Source organism: Armigeres subalbatus, chromosome 1 (assembly GCF_024139115.2).
Source record: "Armigeres subalbatus isolate Guangzhou_Male chromosome 1, GZ_Asu_2, whole genome shotgun sequence".
Lineage (NCBI taxonomy): Eukaryota > Metazoa > Arthropoda > Insecta > Diptera > Culicidae > Armigeres > Armigeres subalbatus.
In genome coordinates this window covers 133,942,142-133,957,675 of record NC_085139.1, presented here as the reverse complement: position 1 = coordinate 133,957,675, position 15,534 = coordinate 133,942,142, and the positions used below count along the sequence as shown (strand labels likewise).

The 15,534-nt window shown below is 39.2% G+C and overlaps 1 protein-coding gene across 1 annotated transcript; it reads right to left on the bottom strand.

Moving 5' to 3' along the window:
* LOC134206534 (alpha-2-macroglobulin receptor-associated protein) lies at nt 1-2,522 on the bottom strand. Its single transcript, XM_062682265.1, has 2 exons — nt 2,184-2,522; nt 1-1,824 (listed from the first exon to the last, which is right to left on the bottom strand). The coding sequence occupies exons 1-2, from the start codon at nt 2,376-2,378 to the stop codon at nt 886-888; spliced, it is 1,134 nt and encodes a 377-aa protein (XP_062538249.1). The 5' UTR covers nt 2,379-2,522; the 3' UTR covers nt 1-885.
* Between the last annotated feature and the right edge of the window lie 13,012 nt (nt 2,523-15,534).

Here is a 15,534-nt window from a genome sequence, read left to right as displayed (position 1 = left end):
TTTAGTGTTTTTATTACAAATACAGCTTACTCCGTACGCATACTTGAGTTATAAATGAATGACACGACATATAAAATCAATATGTTTTTTAGTATATTTAATCCTTTATTTGACATTTACGTTGAATTAAAGAAATACATACGACACTTTTGTAATAACTCATTGGACATTCACACATCAAAGCATCGTCCGACATCTGTTGTTTAAACTAAGTTGGGCAAATCACGAACCAGATGGCGATAGTGAGCAAACGTCAAACTGGGGCGAATCCGATGCGTGCACCACGAGTGATCGACTGGCCAACTAATGATTATTTAAATTGACCAGTAAATCAGTGCGATGATAATTTTATGAGTGTTATGTCTGTTTGTCTGTGTCTCTCTGTTAATTGTATTGTATCTTCAATAAACACATCTTTAATAGTATTAATAATTATAAAAAATATATATATATTAAGTTCAACTGACAGACATACTTTTGGTCGTTTTAATTGTTAAAATTACAAAACCTGCAGCAGAAAATTCCTAATGTGACATCAAATTGAAAACTATTTCTGCTATCGATGATAAAAAAAATAAAACTAATTTTGATGATGGTTTATGATAACGAAATGAGTAATCAGCTCATATGATTTAGATTCAATTTGATGTCGATATCAAAACATGTTTTTTTATGGGCCGTCCAGTCTACATATTGAATAACATATGGCTGTTCAAATTATCAACATGAGAAATATCATCAAGTTGGCCCTCCATCATGTTACAGTCTGAATCTAGTCTTACGAATCCGATGATACGTATCATTCGGATGTACAATGGAAGCTCAAAGTATTCTTTAAATAGAAAAAAAAACATTTTACTGAGATTCTAATACTTATAAAACAGTCTATAGCTCCGAATGCTTGAAAATGCGTTTCTCTACATCCTCTTGAATCTTCTCCACTTTCCTTGTTTGCTTTTTGATATTTTCCTCCATCATTTTGTGTGTATCTGCTTTATCACCGTGTTTGGCATTTTTATGCTTCTCCATACTCAAAGCATGTTCCGCATGCATGTGTCGCAATTTTAGCAAACGACTCTCGTAGTGCAATAATTCCACCTTCAACGAAGCCAACTCATCAGCCGTAAAGTTCGAACTCACCGCTATTCTCCACAATCCTTGTACTTTCGGTTCAATAAAATCCTGACTCTTGGGTCCTTTTGCGGCAATTCGTTCCAGGCGGTCGAAGTTGTCTTTGATATCTCGATGTTTATCTCTTAATTGATTAGATTTGTGCAAAAAGGAGTTTTGCTTTCCCTCGGTTTTCTGTTGAGTCATGATATCATTGCTATCCTCCTCGATCGTTCCTATTTCATTGAACTTATCGTGTTCCTCTTCATTCACAGCATTTTCGTGCCCTTTACCGGATTTACTGTCATCGTCACCCAACTGTTCGAGTAGATTGTAGTAGACATCAATTTTTTCCTGATGGTGTTCAAATTCTTCCTTCAGTGCATTCAATTCTTCCACAGTGAACCCAGAAGTTTCCGCTTTCTCCCAAAGCTTGTTGAGCTTTTTGTCTTTGAACAAACTTTTGTTCATATAGTTGTCAACCTTACCGGAATATGCCTTATACGGCTTGTACTTTTCAGGGTCTTGAGTATCGTCAAAATATTCCAGCAGTCCATATGTGCTCATAATCCCAATCAACTTTTTTCGTAATTCCGCTTCTTTTAAACCTTCCTTATCTTTGTGCTGCGAATTCAGTTGTTTCCAGGCAATTTCTTCCTTATCATGAATCTTCAGCTCCGTGTAAAGAGATTTCAATTTTGGTTCCGTCAAGCGCTGCAAAAAACGTTTATTAAATACTAACTGTATATCTCAAAATAAAACATGCTTATCTATCTAAAAAAAGAACTATGTTGATATGCGATTCACAACTGTTCTCACTTGTGTGCTCATATTACATATGATTACCTATAATTGATTATTTAGATTTGACCGAGAAAGACTGTTTTACCTACTGAATCTAAACTAACTAAAGCATAAAATAAAAATATATGACGAAAAAAGAAAGGAACATTTTAATGAATTTCATTCTAGTAAAATGATATTTGCAACTGTGTGTCCTGGATGCTATTTGTAAATTATGAACCATAACACAATAAAAATGTTTGTTAAACTTAATGGAACTGATTACTTACGTGCTGAGCTTTTGTCCAAACCAAATTTAATTTTGCCATCCGAAATGGACGCTGTATGTTTCGGAAATCCGGCTCATATACTTCCGAATCAGGTAAAACATTTGCCTGCTTAGAATACTTGTCTGCAGCTTTATTTGCATTTGTCCAACCGGACATTAGAGTAACAGATATGATTGCTAATGCTAATATTCTCATGGTTCTTGACTTTCTCGGCAAAAGTTGTTAAACTTTCCAAAGATGTTATTATTTTCAAACTATTTTACTCAGATTCCGAATAATTTAAATAATCCGGCCTTCAAACTCAGGACTCAAACTCAAGACCAGCTGATTTGTCAGACGTTGTCAAATTAGAGTCATGCTCATTTCGCCGACAACAGCGCTAAAATCACATCGGTGGAAATGGAGTGAATCATAATTCCAATTGGATTTATAATTTTTCCGAGCTGAGTTGCCATATGTGCAGGGCTTTTTTCATATGCATTTTAATCATAACAAACTTTAAAACCTTGATTTACCCACCTAATGCTAATGATGCTTTTCTCGTTCATTATAAAATAAATTATTTAATTTATTTGTCCAGTGTCGTCAATATGGAATTGTCGTACATACTAATTCCTTAAGTAGTTACCTTAACCTCTGTTAAAAGTATTTATACTAATATTAAAGTCAAAACAGTAGCTCTCGTCATTAAAATGTCTACAGCAACTAAGCAGTGGATTGTGACGTCGGCGTGGTCGTAGAGAACGGTGTGAAGCATAAAGTTTCACTTAAGCCATTGCAAAATCAATGCAAAAAGTTATAGTCTATCGCATTTTCAAACTGCTGATGAAAAAGATCAGATTAGTTGTCGTGCAACGGCATTTTACAAACCAATGTTGATACTCGGAAATAACTGCTTACGGCATCATGGACAAAACACTCAAGCATTAAAAAAAAACAATTCAAAATCGAAATCCTACCTAAGGTTTTAGTATAAAGACTGCTGTTCGTTTACAGATCGAAAACACCCTTGGTGTCCGGAATACCTAAATTCACTCTTCTGTGGCATAGGCTTTTTAAAACGTAGAGCATACTAGCTGTAAGATTCTTAGTGCAAAGTAACCTGTCTGGTTCTTCGAGCACTGGTTTATTGACTCTTTTTCAACGATTTCAAGTAAAGTCCTTCAGTGCAAGGTAACTAGCGGGAATTAAAAAGGACGAGTCGATTACAAGCCAAGTCGATCTACTTTGATAGCAGCTAGTCCCGCGAACAGTGCATAATGCACCCCCGGTTCAAAATGGCCTCACTACAAAAAAAAACAATCATACAATCTGTTGTAGGACATTTATGAACATAATATTATCATTACAATTCATAATTAGTTATCCATTATTGAGCTCCTTTGAAAAAAAAAATGAGCAAAATCCCTTCATATTCACTTAAATAAAACGACCCGTAAGATTGTAGTTCAATCCATTAAGAAAAAACAAACAACCATGCGTTCACCATTATTATACATGCAATCAGGTCATTTTACACCACCATTCGGGCGTTTTGCCCTAGGCCTATTTTAAAAACATTTTTTAAATGCGTTAGAAAGTCATGAAAACCTTCTTCTTCTTCTTCTTCTTCTTCTTCTTCTTCTTCTTCTTCTTCTTCTTCTTATTGGCATTACATCCCCACACTGGGACAGAGCCGCCTCGCAGCTTAGTGTTCATTAAGCACTTCCACAGTTATTAACTGCGAGGTTTCTGAGCCAGGTTACCATTTTTGCATTCGTATATCATCAATTTTTCGTCGATGCGCATATGAAACAAACGACAAAGCTTTGTTTTGTCGGAGATAATATTGACAAAGATCCGAAAATTTTTGTCCACGACAAAAAAGAAGACAATTTTGTTGCTAACTTTTTATTCCGTTATTTTGCATTCTCTCTAGAGCAAATTTCGGTTTTATGCTATCGTAGTTTTTACTTTCATGGAAATATTCAAGAATCTAACGCTGATTACAAAAATAGCCTCGTATTCTCGGAAATATCAGAGCACGTAAGGCAAATGATTCTTGTTATATTGTGTTCAGGTTCTGACAAAGGCTTGTTGCAAGATGCGTTTGTCAGTAACAAGCTCTGTTGATGACAAAGGGTATATTGTTAGGCGTTGCTCGAATATTGATTCCCTGATCATGAGGCTAACACGATGATACTTTTATGCCCAGAGAAGTCGAGACAATTTCCAATTGCCGAGACCGGCACCGGGAATCGAACCCAGCCACCTTCAGCATGGTCTTGCTTTGTAGCCGCGCGTCTTACCGCACGGCTAAGGAGGGCCCCCATGAAAACCTTATTGTTTTGAATAGAAGATCATTGTGAAATGTAGCTGGTTTTGTAAAATTTGCATCTACACATTGAAATAGCACTTGCTTGGTATGGTATTCTTGCTTATATTGGTGGAAACCTCGAAAAAGCTTAAGGGGTGCATTTTGGACCGTTCTTCTCTACATACTGCGCGTCAAGTGCTAAACCAGCAACAGGATTATCAACCCAATCAAATAATAATGAGAATTGGACCATTTATTTGAAACAGCAAGCCTTTTAGCGGATTTGCCTAAATTTGACGGAATGGCCAAGGGTCAAAAGACCAAAATATTAAAAACAGTTCGAAGAAACCACAAAGGCTGGAGCTTTCACGATCTTGGAAAACAGCGAGTACTGAGAGGAAACGCGGAAAAACGGGATACTTAAAGATCCCGAAAACACCTTTACTTCGTTTAATCCTTATTGAAATCGAGGGGTCTTATATCATGAATAACCATATGAAGACATAGCCACCTAAACCCCCCTGTCCCGTAGCGTATGTAAATGCGAGGCATTCCATTATTATGTTCCATAATTCTATCAAGCGTCCCATTTGTCGCAGATGGTGGAATATTGTTATAAACACCGTTCAAAAATTCTGTCTGATTCTTCAACAGAGCTGGCGATTGCACTTTGAAATCGAATTTCTCCCGGCACACCATTAGATTGCCGACAGCTTTTTTCGTAAGTCTAGAAACCAGTAGGACCATATTTGGTATTATGCTCGAAACCGATGATATACATACTCACGAAAAACGTCATCGATGTTTGATGTAGCGTAATTTGCTTCTGAGCGTGTGATACATTTGAGCAAAATCTAAGCAATAAACATTAAACATACATCAATCAATTAGGTGGTTAAACTATTTATGTGCAACCCGCCATATACACGGTCAAGCATGTTCGTCAAACATTGCCTTCGCCACCAGAAAAATAGAGTAAAACACTCGACCGTTTGTAGAGCTGTGTGACGAACCAAGTTGGTCAACTCGTCAACATAGCACCAACTTATTTAATTTTTTAGAGGCAGAGCCAAGGGCAGAGTCTATGTTTGTCAAACATGCTTGACAGTGTGAATGCGGGATAAAAGTGGCAGTGCAACCGACACGCCGTTAATTAGGAGGTTACAAAGGTTAAAGGCCTTCAAAGGTTGAAAGACCTATGCGCTACCCCGCATACACTCGGTCAAACACGTTTGAGTAACATGAGCATAATTGGCGTAACTACAGGGGGCTAGGGAACTTTAGCCCTACCTAGGATTTCGCTCGAACATCCGTGAGAAACATCTTCCTAGGTTGTTTTATGACTTACTTACGAATCCTATACACCTCCGGTGGTGCAAAGGTACGACTTGAAAGATCTCCATCCTGAGCGTTGCTCAGCTATCGCTTTAACCTGTTGCCAGGTTAGATTTCGGTCGACTTTTTTTTTTTTTTTTTTTTAATTTTATTTGCTAATTATCTAATACATGCATTCATCTCTTAGACTAGGTGTTCCGTGTTTTCTTAACACTATCATCCTTATTTGCTATGTTACGCTTTTAGTTATTATTAATACATTTCAATTGCCTCTAGCAGTTAGAATTTTTTCCTCTGGTTGAATTGAACCATGTAGGAATTACAATGTTTTCTACTTAAACTAAACTTAACCTATTTTATACTAAGGGTACAAGGAGTTAATCGTTGCAATAGAAGATTGCAACGATTTTTATCTAAAATTGGAAATTATTTTGTTGGACATTTGTTGCAATGTCTCAATATTAGAAATTCTATGAAGTTCATTGGTACTATACCACGGAGGCAACTTCAGAATCATTTTCAGAATTTTATTTTGAATCCTCTGAAGTGCCTTCTTTCTGGTATTGCAGCAACTAGTCCATATTGGCACAGCATACAACATGGCAGGTCTAAAAATTTGTTTGTAAATCAAAAGTTTGTTCTTAAGACAAAGTTTTGATTTTCTGTTTATAAGTGGATATAGACACTTAATATATTTGTTACATTTGGCTTGAAGGCCTTCAATGTGATTTTTAAAGTTAATTTTTGATCTAGCAGAAGTCCTAAATATTTAGCTTCGCTAGACCAATTAATTGGTACCCCATTCATAGTGACAATATGTCTGCTAGAAGGTTTCAAATAAGAAGCTCTCGGTTTATGTGGGAAAATTATAAGCTGAGTTTTGGTTTCCATTTTCGCAAGTAAGTGGAGAAAATATCCAAACTTTTTTGCAATCTATTACAGATGACACGGGCTTCGCCTTTTGGCTGAAAGGCCCGTGTCATCTGCAAACAAAAATTTTTGACACCCTGGTGGTAAATCAGGTAAGTCAGAAGTAAAAATGTTATACAAAATGGGCCCCAGTATGCTGCCTTGGGGGACACCAGCCCTTATAGGTAATCTATCAGATTTAGAATTCTGATAGTTTACCTGCAGTGAGCGATCTGATAAATAATTTTGGATCAGTTTAATGATGTACAGAGGAAAATTAAAATTCATCAATTTTACAATCAAACCTTCATGCCAAACACTGTCAAATGCTTTCTCTATATCAAGAAGAGCAACTCCAGTCGAATATCCTTCAGATTTGTTGAGCCGAATTAAGTTCGTAACTCTTAATAACTGATGAGTGGTTGAATGCCCATGTCGAAAACCAAATTGCTCATCAGCAAAATAGAATTGTCATTAATATGAACCATCATTCTATTTAAAATAATCTTTTCAAACAGTTTGCTTATTGAAGAAAGCAAACTGATTGAGCGATAGCTAGAAGCCTCAGCTGGATTTTTGTCCGGCTTCAAAATTGGAACAACTTTGGCGTTTTCCATTTATCTGGAAAGTATGCCAATTGAAAACATTTGTTAAATAAATTAACCAAAAAGGATAAAGAGCTCTCAGGAAGTTTTTTGATAAGTATGTAGAAAATACCATCATCACCCAGGGCTTTCATATTTTTAAATTTTCTAGTAATAGATCTCACTTCATCCAAATTAGTTTCCCAACGAAGGTCAAAAACATTCTCTTGATTGAGAATGTCTTCGAAGCTCCGTGTAACCTGATCCTCAATTGGACTAGTGAGACCCTAGACTAAAATTATGGGCACTCTCGAACTGCTGAGCAAGTTTTTGAGCCTTTTCGCCATTTGTTAATAAAATTTTATTTCCCTCTTTAAGCGCTGGAATTGGCTTTTGAGGTTTTTAAGAATTTTGTTAATTTCAAAAGGGTTTCGAACTGGGATCCAACTTCGAGACATTATTCTCAAAGTTGGTATTTCTCAGAATAGCGAAACGTTTTTTAATTTCATTTGCAAATCTCGCCAAATAACTTTCAACGCGGGATCGCGAGTTCTTTAGTATTGCCTTCTTCTCACATTTTTAAGACGGATCAGTAGCTGAAGATCGTCGTCAATAATAATGGAGTTGAATTTAACTTCACATTTCGGAATTGCAATGCCTCTGGCTTCGACAATTAAATTTGTCAAAGATACGAGAGCATTATCAATATCACTTTTGGTATCGAGAGGAATATCAACATCAAAATTCCTATCGATATACGTTTCATAAATCCCAATCAGCTCTATGATAATTAAAAGTAGAGCTGATTGGATTATAAATGGCTTCTTGTGAGATTTCAAATGTCACAGGAAGGTGATCAGAGTCAAAGTCAGCATGAGTTACCAATTGGCCACACAGCTGACTTGAATCCGTTAAAACTAAATCAATTGTAGAAGGATTTCGACTGGAAGAAAAACAAGTTGGTCCATTGGGATATTGAATAGTATAATATCCCGCAGAACAATCTTCAAATAAAATTTTACCATTGGAATTGCTTTGAGCATTATTCCATGAACGGTGTTTATGGCATTGACGTCACCAATTATGAAAAATTTGGATTTGCTGCGAGTTAGAATATGAAGATCAGCTCTCAACAAATTCCTTTGCTGCCCATTGCACTGGAAAGGCAAGTAGGCAGCAATGAAGGAAAATTGACCAAAATTTGTTTCAACAGAAACTCCCAAGGTTTCAAAAACTTTGGTTTCAAACGAAGAAAATAATTTATGTTTGATACGTCTATTAATGACAATGGCGACCCCACCACAGGCGCTGTCAAGACGATCATTTCTGTAGATAAAATAGTTTGGATCTCTTTTAATGGAGAGTCCTGGTTTTAAATACGTTTCAGTTATAATGGCAATATGCATTATGAACTGAAAGGAAGTTGAATAATTCATCTTCCTTACCCTTTAGAGAGCGGGCATTCCAATTTAGAACTTTCACACAATTATTTGGATCCATTGAAACGGAGTCCGATAACAATTTTTGTGTGTACTTTATACCAACCTGAACAGCTTCAGGAATGGTATTTGCTTTGAACATTGCATCAATCATGTTATGCAATTGTTCAGTTAAAAATCAAAATCGGAAGCAGTCATGCTACCTGAATCAACAACATGACCATTATTTTCCGTTGGGACATGGGTATAAACCTCATTTTGAGAAGAGAAATTTTGTCTACCAGCAGCGATGTTTGCATACGTAGGTACATTCGAAAATTGGAATTTACTGAAGTGCTTGCTACCCGTTGACGAGCAGCAAAATTTGTTTGTGAATTGTGGTGGGTATGAATTGCTCGACCGGTAACCGGTTTCGAAATTTGAGCGTTTGAAAAATTTCTACCCGTCGAATCTGGGATCCGATTGGAATTTCCGTCATCAATTTTGCACGGGAATTCAAAACTTTTGCGTGAAGGGCATTCCCAGAAATTAGATTTATGATCGCCCCACAATTTGCGCACTTAAATTTATTGGAATCTTCTCTCACAGGACATGCGTCCTTGGCGTGAGAGGTTCCACCACAAATCATGCATTTAGCATCCATGTGACAATGTTTGGTTCCATGACCCCACTTTTGGCACTTACGGCACTGGGTAGGGTTTTGGAAATTTCCCCAGGCCTGCGGAAATGTTCCCATGTAACACGGACATGAGACATAATACAGGCCTTTTCCAAACTTTTCATATTATTTAGTTCACTTTTGTTAAAATGAACTAAATAAAATTCTTGAGAAATGCCCCTCTGGGAAGTACCAGAATGGGATTTCTTTTTCATCTTAATTACTTGGACTGGTGAAAATCCAAGTAATTGAGAAATTTCAATTTTAATCTCATCCAGTGATTTGTCATCACTGGGAGACCTTTCAAGACGACTTTGAACAATCGCTCAGTTTGTCGTCGTATGTGAAGAATTTATGGCGCTTCTCAGTTAAATAGTGAAGAAGACGTTTGCGATCGTCAAAGGATCCCGGCAAAACGCGGCAGTCACCCTTCCTAGCAATCTGAAATGAAACCTTGATCCCCTGAAGGTTACTCAAAATCTCATTCCGGAAGCCAGAAAACTCGGCAACAGATACCACAATTGGCGGAATCCTTTGCTTTTCGCATGAATCGAATCACCTGGGCTAGAGGTAGATTCGATTTGCTCAATTCATCATTAATCAAATCGAACTGATTGCTCAGTTCGATTGGAGAAGAATTATTTCCGATATTAGAGTTAGAAGGAATATCTGAATTCTCCAGCTTCCTTCTATTTTTCCGCGCTTGGGCAGGACGGTCTTGAAACCTTGTTTCTTTGAAGGAAGTGGAGAATTCAGAGACTCCCTTCCTCTTGTTTTTGTTAATACTCATTGCTGAGCGTGGAGACGTGACCTTCTAAGAGGTTTTTCCCAGAACGGTGTCCCTGCAGGATTACCACCGCTTGTCGGAATTTTACTTCCGCAAACGGGTCCAACGTAAAACGAAGGCACGGGTCCTTGCAAAGATCGTAACGGGATCAGTGGGTACAAATAGCGCTAAGAAGCACCGTTGAAATTAAAATAGCTTCGGGTAGTATTAAAAACTTCCTTCCGCAAAGAGAGAAAGAACCGCACAGCACGAAAGCACGATGCGGTCTGATTTCTGTCGACTTCATTTACTTCTTTATTGAGGCTTCGCCGCCATGAGCCGCTGGGTCTCCCTCTGCTGCGATGTCCCGCTGGGTTCCAGTCTAATGCTTGTTAACAGATTTCATTCCACCCCTACGTAGAGTGTGGCCGACCCGGCCCCACTTGCGATCCCGAATTTCTGTTGCTATCGGCTTCTGGTGACAACGACGATGTAGCTCGTTGTTTGAGATCCAGTTGTGAGGCCACCAGGCTCGAATAATACACCGCAGGCATCTGTTGATGAACACCTGCAGCCGTTGAGTGTTCTTCACTGATACACACCATGTTTCGCTAGCGTATAACAGCACAGATTTCACGTTAGAGTTGAAAATTCGTATTTGGTGCGTTCACTTAGGGATCGTACACTTATTACGTAAGCAATTTTTCTGGGTTTTTCGACCCCCCCTCCCCTCATGTAAGATTTTTTTTTATGCAAATGATTTTTTATTTATATGGAGCGTAAGATATTGACCGACCCCCCCTCCCCCGATAAGTGCTTACGTAATATGTGTACGGCCCCTTATCTGCCTGTTTTTCTAGATATTTCCTAAACTCGTAAAGGCAGCCCTTACTTTCTTGATCCGTGCGTCTATGTCGATCTTGGTATAGCCGTCTGACACCATTTGGCTATCAAGATATTGGAAGCTTTCAATATTCTGCACTGATTGCCCGGCTACTGTGAAACTTGAAGAAACTTGCATCTAACGATTTGGTTTCGTTAACGTTGATGACTAAATCTGCCGAAGATGAGCGCTCAGCAAGGTAGTAAAGCTTACTCTGCATATCAGTGCGCCGTTGAGCGAGGAGTGCAACGTCATCAGCCAATTCGAAGTCTTTTAGGTGCTCCATGGGTATAGGCTGCCATATCAACCCGTGGTTTGATTCACGGTCAATCGCACCTACCAGAATCTCGTCGACTTCGACGAGCAACATTAACGGCGATTAAATAGGATAGGGTCGGACAAGGCCCCATTGTGCAGCACTCTACATGAGAAGGTCTCATACTGTGCCTCGATGAGGCCGATGATTTTCTCAGAAACCCCCTTGCGTCTTAAGGCGCCCCACATATTTTCGTGATTGAGTGAAAGCTTTTTCGACCAGAATGAAACGGAACGTGACAATATGGTACACACAGGATCTTCCGGCACGGAATCCGACCTGGTGCCGCCAGAGTCGCATCGTTATTCTCCTGAATCCGTGCTAGGATAACTTTGCGTAGAACTTTGAGAACGGTACACAGCAACATAATGACTCGCCAGCTATTGCATAGTCAGGTCACCCTTTTGGGCACCTTCACCTTGCAGCCAGTCGACCGGGAAAGTAACGGTGTCCCAGATATTACGAAATAAACGATGCAGTAGTTGAGCGGATGTCATGGGGTCAGCTTTGAGCATCTCGGCTGATATGCGATCGACCCTGGGGCTTTATTCGATTTCATGCTTTGGATGGCTGTTTGAATCTCTAGCAGTGATGGAGCTTCGGTATTGACACGTGTTATACGTCGGATCCTAGACAGATCATGCCGAGGTGGTGGTGGCCTGGCTGGCACTTGAAAAAGTTGTTCAGAGTGCTCGACCCTGCGTTTCAGCTGGTCAGTTGGGTCGGTCAATAACTGATCATTCGCGTCTTTCACAGACATCGTTGCATTCATCTTCGCCCCGCTTAAGCGTCGTGAGATATCGTAGAGGAGGCGAATGTCCCCAGTTGCTGCGTCTCTCTCTCCTTCTTCGGTCAGTCCCCCTTCCTCGGTTGTCCCATCGACGTGAGCGTTTTACTTCCTTCTCCAGAGCTGAGACTTTGGCTCCTCTGGTTTTTGATCGCTCTATCGCGGCTTTGGCTTCTCTTCGCTCCTCTATCTTCCTTCAGGTCTCATCGGTGATCCATTGTTTTCTCTGGGTACGCAGTTCACCTAGATTATTCTCGCCGGTGGCGATGAAGGCATTCTTAATGGCGGTCCACTGATCTTCCACGCTCTGCCACCTTCCGGAACATTTGCAGCACGCGTTTTCAGTTCTTCAATGCAGGACCGTTTCACCGTGACATCTTCCAGTCGGCGTGCGTTGAACCGTCGTTCAACTCTTTCCTCCTGCCGACGAATCCGCGCAATATGCAGGCGCATTTCGCCGATGAGGAGATCATGATTAGACGCGATATCGACACTACGTGTATTCCGTACATCAAGAAGGCACACGTATGCCGTTCTCTTGTTGACAGGCAGTTTCCGGGTGGTGAAGTGGAGGCGTTAGAACAAATAGTACGAGTCGCATTCATCAAGCATAATGTGAGCCTAACATCGTCCATTGAGAGAGTTACCCTACAACATGCAGTAGAAGGAAGATGCATCACCAATCCCAGTAGTTCCAAAGCATGGAGAACCATAACTTGTTACTATCAACGACGCCCATGCGTCTGTGTCATTGACGTCCGTACGTCCCGAGCCAGCTCACCGCTTGGGGATCTCGGGGCCGGCACAATACCGCATTAAGAAAGAATTACCTGTTCTCTTAATTTGTTCTCAACCTGAAAATCAAATGTTTGAAGCATGCAAATAATGTTCGCGACACAAGATAATTTGTTGCTAGCGCATTTATTTAAAAATCAACTAATTTGTTTAGGGAACACTCCACTGTGTTAAAACTCACGGTTTCGATGGACTGCGCCGTGGGGTTGGGTACCAGCACGTTCTGCCGGACGGGATGGAATCAGGCCTAGTCGGACTCAGGAACCAGGTTTCTATGTCGGTTTCAATACCAACGGGCTTCACCGTGAGCAAAATGGCAATCACGGACTTTTGGGGACTGTTTGGTGACGCACAGTCCCGATCGAACTTCTGGGAGGCCAGCACCACGTGGGTGGTGTCACTTTCCTATGTGATTATAGCACCACGGTAATCACTATCGTCCGTGGATTGTTACACTAATCACACAAGATGCTAAAGCGTACGCTTGAGCTGAGCGAGCCGTTACTCCTTAAGGTGTAACTCCACAAAATAATCCTTATCGATATTGCTGTATCGCAACCACGACTTGGCGGTGGACTTGAAGAAGATGTGGCATATGGAGAACAATAGTAGTATCGCGATAATAATCTCATCAACTCTCTTCAGGATTAAGTGTCAACAGACGAATGAGATCCACAAAGCATCCCCTATGGCATTCAGATTGCACAAAGTCAGGGTTTGCAGAAAACGCTCTCAATAGATAACGAACAACGATAAAAGAAGGCAAAAACTGTTCCGAATCATAACAAGCCATGATAGGGGAAGTGCACCGGTTTTGGCCAACTTAGTGCCTAATTTGGCCAGACCTGGAAAATACATATTTTTCCAAAATAATCGATCAGTTGAAAGCAGCGTTGAACCGTGAGAGATATATCTTTTGTTGGAGCTAATAAAACCCTCGCGAATTAATTTATTTTCGGAGTTATTCGCATAATTGGCCAAATTAGGAACATGGCCAAAACCGGTACAGTTCCCCTAACAAGAACAAGGTAGAACAAGTTGAAATGCATCAGCAGAACCAGTGTTCCCCGCGTTTGGAGCTTTTTAAAAGAAATTTATCATGAGGCTTAGCCTCCCGAATCATGGCAGCAAAAAAGTCTCTCGCTGTATGCTTTATATCGTATATGTATACAGAGACGACAAGAGAGAGACTTTGTAATTATCTTTTGGATTCAAACCCTGCACAAGGTAAATAAAATTTCCCTGCATTCTTGCTGAGGAAGTGCTAAAACACTTAAATAATATTTAGCAAAAAAATACTTCTTATTTTTCTTATTTTTTCATCTTTTTCTTCTTTTAGGCTTTTACAAGCCTATTGCTTATGGTAACCAACCAGCTCTCAACTGTTCTAGATATTCTTCTACATTTATAAATTAGGAAAAACTTTCGTTGTCAACTGAAGGCATGTGATACTATTTGTCCGGAATAGTCGGAAAAAAAAATTCATATGTCGAACCCCGTCTGACTTGGTACTGACCTTCATCGATTCAGCACTACGTATTATATTTCCTTTGTTTTGCCTGAAATGTATATCACCCGATCTGTTCAGGAATTTCCCTTTTCGTATATAAACCATATTTATTTGTCCTGCAAATGTCTTCTACGACGATGTCGGCGTTATCGGAATAGTTTTTTTAATCCTATTTACCTAAAATATACTTCATTCCTTCATCTGGACCCATCATCGTGCATAACATGAAGAGCCTGGTTTGTACATTACAAAAGTGTGAATGCGTAATGCGTATAAACATGCATTATAAACCAGTACAAACATTTTTTGCTGGAATTAGTGTTATACCAATTGACACAGTAAACCGATATAGGTATGTATTCGAATTTCAAAACAATTTGAGAATCAAGAATAGTTGATCAAAGATTGCCAAATTATAAGCTAAAAAAATCATCAAATTACTTCAACAGATTGACTTCAACTCCTTCTTATTATTCTCATTATTCTTATTATTCTTATTCTTCTTATTATTCTTATTCTTCTTATTATTCTTATTCTTCTTATTATGCTTATTCTTCTTATTATTCTTATTCTCCTTCTTCGCCTCGCGGTTCATTCGTTCAGCAGTTCCACCGTTATTAACTGCGAAGTTTTCTAAGCCTAATTACCATTTTTGCATTCGTATATCATGAGGCTATCATAATGATACGTAATGCGGTTAAGGAAGGCTCTGACTTCCACTCTTTACATCGATTAATATTTGTTCAATGGAATTTTAGGATCCCTGTTCGATTTTCATTTTTTTAGTAAAAGAGCTGATTTGCTGTACCTAGTATCATATAGAGGCAAGCAATTACGACAGTAAGCACAATACGTCATTATTTATTACTGTTCGTTAACATCTTCTTTCCGACAAATACGCTTGACTCGAGGAGGCAGCTTTTAAAAATACATAACTATTTCTTATTTTCTCTTCGAACGAGCTTGTTTTTCCGAAACAGAGATGAAATTCATTTGTTACAACAGACCGGGAACATCATACGTGTGCTCAAGTCGCCGTTGTAACTGTAGCCATATGGCAGTATTTTGGCGCA